Source organism: Egretta garzetta, unplaced genomic scaffold, assembly GCF_000687185.1.
Source record: "Egretta garzetta isolate BGI_Z169 unplaced genomic scaffold, ASM68718v1 scaffold545, whole genome shotgun sequence".
Taxonomy (NCBI): domain Eukaryota; kingdom Metazoa; phylum Chordata; class Aves; order Pelecaniformes; family Ardeidae; genus Egretta; species Egretta garzetta.
Window position 1 is genome coordinate 360750 of NW_009259733.1, and position 10923 is coordinate 371672.

The 10923-nt window shown below is 34.9% G+C and overlaps 1 protein-coding gene across 1 annotated transcript in view; it reads left to right on the forward strand.

Moving 5' to 3' along the window:
* Positions 1 to 10923, forward strand: part of ANOS1 (anosmin 1) — a 126836-nt gene that overhangs the window by 87385 nt on the left and 28528 nt on the right. The window contains exons 7-8 of the mRNA XM_009639485.2: positions 5711 to 5913; positions 8689 to 8836. Of these exons, the coding sequence (XP_009637780.1) occupies positions 5711 to 5913; positions 8689 to 8836 (351 nt within the window). The remainder of the gene's footprint in view (positions 1 to 5710; positions 5914 to 8688; positions 8837 to 10923) is intronic.

Genomic DNA, 10923 nt, shown 5'->3' on the forward strand with positions numbered 1-10923 from the left:
GCAACAGAGACTGCAGTTAACTAGAGCGATCCGTGTTGGGCATTTCCATATAATATATTATCTTGCTGGTCTGTAGTTAGGTACTGTGCCATTTTCTAAGACAAAAAGAGGGTATAAGATGAACGCAAGGAGCCCAAACCATCTGATCTTTCTACCTCTGTTAAAGGTTTTTATCTTCAACATGAAGGTAGTTGCTAGCATACATAGGAAAAATTGTCAAGCAAAAGGAAGCAGACAACATTGTTTTCACAGCACATAAGTACCATGCTGGATGTGATTTCATGCATACATTACTGAGTGTTAGTAAAACCAGAACAGACACCCACTCTGGCAATAAAATTCTTTCTGTTGCTCCTTTGGGACCAATGATTTTTTTATACTGTTGCACAGCTGGCTTATGTGTGCCATATTCATTGGGCAAAGCCAGTCCCCCCACTTATGTCTTGGAATTGTTTAATGGTTGGAAACTTGTCTGTAGAGCAGCTTCAGCATTTTAGAGTTGGAAGGTTTAATGTTTAAAAGATAGCAACGGGAGATCCATTTTAAGTCAAAAACTAAAGCTCTATAAAAAAGCATTTAAATTAGAGTCAAACTTGCTATCACTTTTGCAGCTCAGAATGAGAATCCTGGTTCCAATGTCATTATTTTCCTCTCTGACATGTATTCCAAATCATTTGCTGTTTTCATTACAGTTGCCACATGTAAAGCCAAAGTGGATGCGTTGCAGCAGTGTATGATGTGACTCTTGTGTACAGCTTGCCCATACTGTTTTGTTAAGGTTCCAAAGTGCTTCCAGATCCTGTTGATGGAAAGAATTTTGTACAATATAAATTGTCTATCACTGTGTTTACAAATATGAGTGTGGGAAGATGTGCATTTAGAAATGGTGAAGATGTGACGGTTTTCTATTTTTCTTTTATTTGCAGCAAGATATCCTCCCTTTTGGGGACCGGAGACAGAGTTTTGCTTGTGATGGCTAAGTAGCCAGCAAGACAAGAATTTAAGTCCTTTGGGTATACTCAAGCCAGATAGAATCCAGACAAATGCAGTACTTACTCCATGTGCTGGAACAGCAGCCTCAGCCTTGACCTAATGAAGCTATCATTTCTAGCAGTGAGAAGTGATTTACTTGTCAGGCTGCTGAGACCAGAATTTTTTCGGATTTGAGGACAGCTGTCTGTGCCAAATTCTAGTATATATATAATGACTTTTGTTTTATTTGAGTTGTAGTATAAACTGCGAAGGAAAAGCTGCAACTAGCATCACTCTTTCTGCAAACCAAAGAATTTGATTTAACACTCAGATAAATACATGTATATAAAATTTCAGGACTTCACATTTGAAAAACTGGCAGTAGTTTCCATTCCAGTAATTTAATGTTCATGTATCTGAATTATACATGTGGGCAGTCAGTCAAAGGGATCACAGATATATGAAGACTAACAGTAGAATGGCTGGTAGCTTTATAGTCAGCAGAATGCCAGTTTAGCTTCATTGTCAGGTTAGCAAATACCTTATATATATAAGCTTTAGAATCCAGTACCAGTTATTAGACCTTGAAGTATTTCAGCATGAGTTGTACACTGTGTTTAATGTCTGCATAGACATAAGCATAGCAGACCACCTTGTAGAAGCATGACTTTTCCATTTGATAGTGCAGTAATGAAGGCTTAAAAAAGTCAGAAAAAAACAACTAATTGTTATCTGGTAGCTGGCAGGCGTGCATTATGGAGGAGCATGCTCTTATACTTAACAGTTTTTTGGGTTTTGGTTTTTGGGGGGGCTATTTTTTTGAGAGGCCTGGGGAGGTTTCTAGGGGGGTTTTTTGGTTGGTTTTGAGGTTTTTTGGGGTCGTTTGGGTTTTTTCCCTATTAATAACAGAGATGACAATATCTTACCTTGCTGCAATTCCTTCTCACCTGTTTGTTTTGCTGGTGAAACTCAATCCTTTCAAATGAAAGAAAAGATTAATACTCTTGGGTTTTTGGCTTACAAAATTATAGTCCTGTCAGTTGTAATAGTGATGAATGTCACAGAAATATATAGAAATAGAAGAATAAATTATATAGTTATATTGAAATACTTAATATGAAATTGATCCTCAGCTGGTATAAAACACTCACTAAGTGAGTGTTGTATCTCTACAATCAGGCAGGTTTTTATCGGATGATTAAATGTAAAACTGTAATAAATTAAGTTTTGTTCATCTTTGCCATCTTATGTCCTTCTTTTCTTTTATTTTCTCCAGCTAAGTCTACTAGTTTTAAAAAAGCTCTTCTAGAAAATGTGGCACTTTCAAATGTCTCACCTTTTCATGTCGGTCAACTGCAGATCTCCTTCCTTTCTGTTTTCTGCTGCTACCACCACCACTCTTCCTCCTGTACAGAGGCATTTTTGTGGATGATATTTGTAAGGCCTGCAAATGAGAGACTTGAAGAAAGGGGAAAGTCTGGAAAATGTTTCTGCTATTGCTATATTATTTCACTTGTATATTCCCTTTAAGAGCATGTTATTTCTTTCCTTAACTGTAGTTACCCAATGATTTTTAATACAATGTTTACATTCTCCCATAGCAAAGGAGAAACACTACTAGATTTTCTTTTAAATATGCATCAGCATTTTGTCTGCTGACTGGACTGTTTCTAGTAAACACAGTATTAAAGCTACTGAAAAAGTAATGTTTTCAATAAACGGTGCAATTGTAAAAAGTACAGGGTGAAATGCTGGTACTGTAGAAGTCAGAAGAAATGTTCTGGTTGGTTTCAGTATGCATATATTTTTTCCTTACTGTTTTCTTTATCTGCTTATGTTACTGGGAAAAACAGGGATGTTTGAAGTTACCTTAAAAGAAAAACAAATTCCTGTGATTCTGAGACATACAAAAGCTCCATTCTGGTCAATAGCTAACTTTAGACAAGGAAAATTACACACAATCTTACATCCTTATGGGGACAAAAGCATCTGAAAAGGAAGAACGTAAATTTGGTCATTTGCTTTGAGACCTATGAAAATTGGTGACTAGAATTTTAAAATATTTTTAATTACGCAATACACTTTGTCCAGAAGAGCTATTTCATTTAACTTTTAGATTTTTTTAAATTACTCTCAGAGCCTTTTATAGATGCACAATGTAGACAAACAAGTTTTATGGTTAGAATTGGTTTTGCTTATATCTGACCGTTTGTGAAGACATTCTCTGAAACATTTTAATTCTACCCAATATGTTATTTATACATAATACATGATGCATAGTACTTCTGGGAGATAACCTGAATAATTCACCTACAGTAATATGATCATGTTGCACTTCGGGTTATAAATGTTTTATTGCCATAATACATTGTCATATAACATAACTCCCCCCTAACGTTTTAATTCAGTGAAGATGAAGGATTTTGGATTTATCAATCATGATTCTGTTTATATTTATTGTACCTAAATTTCATTTTATGTCTACTTATTTTATTAAACTATAGAAGTAAATGAAAAGTTGTGTTACAGAACAGTACAAACCATTTAACTAAATTATCTCTTAAATTTGTCCCCTTCAATAGAAATAGCTTTGTATATTTTAAGATGGAGTTGTTGGCTACTTCACAAGTAAGGAAATAAGTGTAAGGACAGTGCTTCTCCAAAGCCAGAAAAAAATAGAGGGAACTGGCTTTCAAGATGATTAAAAAAATGAGTGAGAAAAAATAAGGAATTCTCATTATTTTGAAGAATAACTTAAATTTCCAGAATTCTTAAACTCAAATATGCTTTGTAACTTTTATAGCCAAAACTTAGGTTGAATTATATGTGTGAGGAAACAGGGGCATCCATTGTTATTTAACCAAGAGTCCTGTTAAATAACAGGAATAAGCCATTATTTCACATCTGCTGATCTTTAAAAAGGAAATGCTGTCTTTATTAATTCTGAATGTGTCAGTTTGCATGACCTAAATGATGGAATTTTTCAGGAAGACCATTTGTCATAGGGATTATCTGATGAATTTAGTATGCCTGGAAAGTTTACTTAACAGCTCATTTACCATTATAAAAAGATGCAGGTGAACCATGCAGTAAATGAATGCCTGGTGTCCGCACGGCACACCTCCAGTTTTATTTCTGGCAAATAAGTGGTGGCTCATTTGGCTAAAAAGCTTTATGAAAATGTTTTTTTAAATCAGATTGTTTTTTCTTGGCTACAGGTTCATAACATGCCTTAGTTACTATGAATTTCCTTTATTCTGCCTGATATACTTTTTTTTGAGTCACACTGTTTACTTTTACTTAATTTTTTTTTTGCAGTTTCCTTATATCTTGTCACAAATGTTTGGCTACCATGGGCATTTAAAAAAAAAAGAAGGACTTAAAAAGTAGGATTAAAAAGTAGGAGTTAGTAAATAGCAAATTAGACTTTCAGAAGCTTGGTTGCAAAATTTCCATTGATCCACATTACTCAGGGCCAGGATATTATATAGTAGGTCCACAAGGAGGACCTAACATTCAATATTGGAAAAGATTCAATATTGGAACCTCTGACTGTCAGGTGTCCTTCTTGACTCTAGCATCAGCACAGAGGCAACTAAAGGAATAATATCTCAGTTGTTATTGACCAGAAATTAAATCAGGATAGGGAAATAAATCACAGGGGTAACTGGTTTCTTTTTGTTCTTCTAAAAAACCCTTTAGACTTTTATGCCATCATAATAAATCATTTTATTAATTATAATTATTAATTATATTTAATTATATTTATTCTAAGGAAGTGTTTATGTCCTATGATGGTAGATTTTAATACTAGAATTTTGAAGAAAGATTCAACATGTAGAAACATAATTTTTTCATCTGAGAATTGTCTGGCAACACCAAAAAAATATTCAGTGTTTCCACTAGTAAATAGCAAATTAGACTTTCAGAAGCTTGGTTGCAAAATTTCCATTGATCCACATTACTCAGGGCCAGGATATTATATAGTAGGTCCACAAGGAGGACCTAACATTCAATATTGGAAAAGATTCAATATTGGAACCTCTGACTGTCAGGTGTCCTTCTTGACTCTAGCATCAGCACAGAGGCAACTAAAGGAATAATATCTCAGTTGTTATTGACCAGAAATTAAATCAGGATAGGGAAATAAATCACAGGGGTAACTGGTTTCTTTTTGTTCTTCTAAAAAACCCTTTAGATTTAATTATATTTATTCTAAGGAAGTGTTTATGTCCTATGATGGTAGATTTTAATACTAGAATTTTGAAGAAAGATTCAACATGTAGAAACATAATTTTTTCATCTGAGAATTGTCTGGCAACACCAAAAAAATATTCAGTGTTTCCACCGTACAATTCTGTGATGCCTATACAAGGCCACCTTTAGAACACAAATGTTTTACACTCACTATGTATTTAAAGTAGTGAATGACAGAAGTAAAACTGGTAGTCTAGTACATTTGGATAAAGCTTCATAATATTTGTGAACTATCAACAGCACAGAATAATGATAAAACTAGATGCTAACCCATATTTTTTATTTCAGTAGAGCTTGAAATTCTAGAATTTACAAGGAGCCGTACCACTTATGGGAAATTTTTGCCTGAATTTTCTTCAGTGTATTGAGAGTGTTTAATCCAGCTTGTGTATGCCCAGTAAATACATAATATGAAGATAATCTTCATGTTATTGAAGATGAGCTTTACTTTAAGAATCTTTTTTTTTGTTTTAAATTCCAGATCCGTCTGCTCCACCAGCTCCATCTAATATCAGAATTGCCAATATCAGTGCAAACAATGATGGGAGTGTAAATGTAATTATTACTTGGGATCTTCCAGAAGAGCCTGATATCCCAGTGCACCACTACAAAGTCTTCTGGAGCTGGACATATAGCAAATACGTAATCCCAGCTAAAAAAAAGAGAAGGAAGATTACCGATGGGGTAAGAAAGAAAATAGTAAATGAGACAGAAATATGGCTTATTTCTGGCACAAAATAGAGAGTAAGTATTAAATATGTGATAAATTGCAATGATATCAGCAGCTGGTGAAGTGGTGGTCTTAATTTTTAATATCACCAACACCATAGACAAATTTGATCTCTCAATATCTATCTTCTGCTGAACTCGGGGAGAGAAGTAGACTTCTGCCTTAAAATGGAGGTAAATACAATAAGATTTTGCAGGAGAGATGAATAGAAAGTTTGTTGTTTGTCCTCTAAATTCAGACTAATTTTATTAGTGCTTCTCAAAGATACACTTCTTGTTTTATTTAAAAAGCCTAGCATCATGTGTCACATTGTTCTTTCACTATGCAAATAAAGCTTCTGACACCATCATATAAAATAACTATTAGATAGTCAGCATAGGTCCAATGAAAAAAACAAATCCAAAACTCTTTAAATAAGCTGCTGCATCAACGACCTGACATATTTCCGTAGCAGCAAGTCTCTATGAGTTTCTTGAATGATGTATCAAATGTTGCTTTACTGGAAAACTCTCTGTTATGATATGCTTAAGGATGCTGCATATTATTTTGAAGTACTTAGAAACAGAAATCAATTACAGGTAACAGGCTGATATTAATTCTCAGTGCTTTTAATAAATGTGTTGTGAGAATTTGGTCCCATGTCTATGTTAACACTGTGTTTTGGCTCTGGCTTCCCACTTGCACTCTGTTGAATGACAGCCAGAGGGTTATAGTTCCCTCTCTGTCCCTCAGTCACCAAACCCTGAGAAAAGTAAAGGCAATGAAGGCTGTGTGCTGAGTTCATCTACAACAGATTGGGCACAGCAGAGGCACCACCATGGGAGCCTGCTGGACCCATGCCATCTTGTGGAAACTGATGGGTGATCAGGGTCCAGAAACAGCAGAGCCACCACCACCAGCTCTGTGCTGGGCAGGCAGGAAGAGGAAATTTCCCCACAAATGTAGGCAATATGGAGTAATTTCAGGGACTGAGATAACTTGGTTCTTTGTTTCTACTTCAGTTAAATACTTAAAAAAAAAAAAAGTATGCATAGAAAAGAAAGTTAGCTCTTTCTTGTACTTTTAAAAAATCACTTTGGCAAGATAGGAGTAGGGTTGGACTGTGCTAGGTAGAAAAATCCGTGTTTCTCAGGAAAGCTGCCATGGGCTAGAGATCTTCATGGCAGAGGCTACAGCCTAAAGATACAGGGGAGCTTTCTGTCTACAAGCTGGTACTTAAATCACAAAACCCAGACAATTTTAAAATTTATCTGGCTCCTTAATGTTGTGTTGGCACTTTGCGTAGGGTACATCCTACATATGAATATGTTAAACCACATCCAATATACAACATTACAGTAATTGGGACCAAGTTCTGACCTTGAATGTAGGAAAATTCAGAAGAGCCAAGGCATATTTTAGAGAAAAGGCAGGCTCTTAGAATATCTTTTATATTACTCCTGGCTTGTACTTTTTCTTCTGCAGCATGTCATGGAACTGTAGGGCAATGCCAGTGAGATTCAAACTTCCCCCACAGGACACTCATGAGACTATTGCTAATCGATGGTCCCTTCAATATTATAGCAACTCTTCTGTCTAAAAGTTAAAACTGCAGAAAACTTAAAAAAACAATAAAATAAAGGTGGAAAAATCTTGTTTTTAAAGATCATTGATTTTTTTGTGCAGTTTTTACCTTTAGATGTAGTCTAGTCCAAATAATTTTATAATGATTTCCATGTGAAATCATTCCAGGTAGCCATTTAAATAGTTTTACTACAATATTAATACTGTTAATTGAGCATTATGTCAATGTTATAAATATCTCAGCACAAAACAAGTACAGGTAATTGATATGAAATGCTTTTGACAATCCCTGAAGTGTTAAATATGGCAGTATGTGGTTATCTTTTTCACACCGGATTGACTGTCAAACCTGAGAGGCACAATATTCTAATGAAAGCATGATGTAATGTCTTCTTTCTGAGATACAGGCTAGAAGGACATTTTTATAAATGCATAAAAAAAAATTTAGAAATGTAAGAATACTGAGAAGCCTTGGCTGCTCTTTGCAGTATCATGGGACTTGCCTTAATTTATGGATTATTCACTGGAGAATGATAATTCTATGCTGGTGTTTCCCCATTTAAGAGACTTCCATGACAATGGAAACTATTTTGCCTTTTCTGTGTTCCATTCTATAGTGGAAAAGTGTTCTTACCAATGAGGGGGTATTTTTGTTCATGGTTTTGGTGTTTTTTTTCATTTTTTGTTTTCAACAGTTGAAACACATAGAAAATATTGACAAATGTACTGAATGTTGGATTTTAACTATCATCTTCAGACTGACTGTCTCTAGAAGTTTTCAATTGCTTTGCTAAAACAGAAATTGGGGAATAAAAAGTTTAAATCTCTTTGGCTAAAACAATTTTGGCATAAGAAAAAAACTTGTTGTATGTAAAAAAGTCACTTTAGTTTTGACCTAAACAATAGGTGTCTGTATTTGCCAAGTAATTGCCAAAATTACATAAACATCAAGAAGTTTAGTATTTTTAAAATTACACTGAAAACCAGAGTCCAGTAAAAGATATCATTTAAAGAAAGGAAATTTTGCTCTGTTGAAATTTATATATGAGTTTTCTTTTCTAATTTCAAAAAAGTAGTGTGCCTAAGATAACAGGCCTGCTTTTAATAAGGGCCTGTGTTTCAGTAATACTATAACTACTTTGTATATTTATTCTCCTCTATTATAGGCCCAAAATTATGTGGTCCTGGAGGGACTCCAACCCAACAGCAACTACAATGTAGAGCTGCAGGCAGTAACACGTTGGGGTCAGATACGCCTAAAAAGTGCTAAGGTTTCTCTCCATTTTAGCACGACTCAGGACACCAGGAATAATAGTGAGTAATTGTATTTAAACACCAGAATACTTTATCTCTTCTTTATCTGGAATTTGAATGTTTTATATAATGATTTCTCAAATAAATAAAAAAACTCTTAAAGCTTTCTGTTTCATATTAATAGTGATCCTGTCTCAGTGGCGTAACCTTTCGATGTTAAATTTCTTATCTAAAAATTGGTGACAGTTTTTGCCTATTTCTTTATCTTAGATCCAACTCACCTGAAACAAACAAATGCAAGGAAAATGGAAGCATTTGCATGACTGTTATGTTAATATTTTTTAAACATAATACAGGTATAAATAGTTAATATATTTGTCAGTGGCTGGGATAAAAGCATTTCTGTGTCTTAACTGGACATTTTTAGCTTACAATGCTTTTCAAAATCCTGACTATTTTGCATAGCCCAGTAATTCAGGTTCTTGGACCACACAAATATGTATCCACTATGTAATGATATGAAACATCAAGTCTTCTGTTAGGGAATCTAAAATATTCCATGCCTGACAAGCAATAAATTCTCAAGAAATTATCGCACACATAGGACCCTCATTCAAATTGGAATCTTGAGATCTTTAGATGTTGGGATTTTTCTTGTTAAGATCTTTAAAACTTCACATGGTAAGTAATATAATTTAAAAGCATATGTAAATCTGAAAGTAAACCATTATCCCTGGTCTTAGTTAAATGCTATTTGTATAATTACAATACAATACCAAGTTACTGCCCCAGCTGCTGTTGTGTCCCTGATTAACCAGTACAGCAAAATTCTGATAATAAGATGTTAAAGAATATAATTTAAAATATTCTGCCCTGACTCAATTTCATTTTCCATCCATTTACATTCTTTTTTTTAAAGTACACTCAAAATTTAAACTTTACTTGTCACCATTTTCATAACATAACTTTTTTTAAAGGATTCAAAAGGTGTAATTGCTCTCACCCTAACTAATCAATTGGTTTTGTTGCTGGACCCTTCTGCAAGCATATTCAGTTTGGATATACATAAAATATTTTAAAGTAGTTGTTAGCTATGACAGGCATTCATGTCCACAGTTGCTTCCCTTTTTAAGGTACCAAGAAGATAAAGACCCTTCTTTTTCCCATATTAATCTCATTTTTACTACCTTTTTGGTCCGTCTTAAGAGACAGCAAAGGGCCAAGTTTTCATTTCTTCAATACACTGAATCTTTGCTTGAAATCCCTACCAAAATATGAGCTTGAATCTCCACAGTGTTACATAAGGCAAGTTTGGGTTAAATCGTTGGTGAAGCCCAATATAAGTGAATATAAGAGTTCTGCCCTTCCCATACTGGCTCTCCTAGATTGTACCTGTGCTTTCTGTCATCCCCTAGAAAAGTGACCTAATTTGCAGGATTGTGCATGATATCAAAAGCTTCTTTGAGTTAACCACATTTAGTTTTCCTTTCTTTTCTATGTGTACAGAGGAGATGCAATAGAAGAAAAGCTACAATGGGAACTGGGTGTTTAATTCCAGTACACTCAGCCACTGAGCTCAACTAGAAATGTATCATTGGTGTTTATGAGAGATGTCCTCATTTTGCTGAGTATTATCCTAAGAATTTTTTGTTCATTTTGCTTTTTTTTTCTTTTTCCTGCAAAGCACATCTTGCTAGATAAACAAGCAAAAATGTCTTTTTTTTTGGTTTTTTTTTACACACCCCCACCCCCACCCCCAGTCTTCCTGTCTCTGTCTCTTCTGATTTAGAAATTTCTGTGAAGTTCTGGATCTCGGTACTAAACTTTAAGGTGTTTAGTTTTCAGTCCAATCATCTTGACTGGCATTTCACCAGTCTAGGTCACAGCTCTGAGAAAGAACATGTAACTAAGTTTATTTTATATCAGGTCATAGGAGAAGGCTGGTGACTGGATTCACCTGAGTCTCAGTGAGGTGGATTGGGAACTGGCTGAATGGCAGGGCTCAGAGGGTTCTGATCGGCGGGGCAGAGTCTAGTTGGAGGCCGGTAGCTAGTGGAGTTCCCCAGGGCTCGGTACTCGGCCTGGTCCTGTTCAATTTATTCATCAATGACCTGGACAAGGAGACAGAGTGTACGCTCACCAAGTTC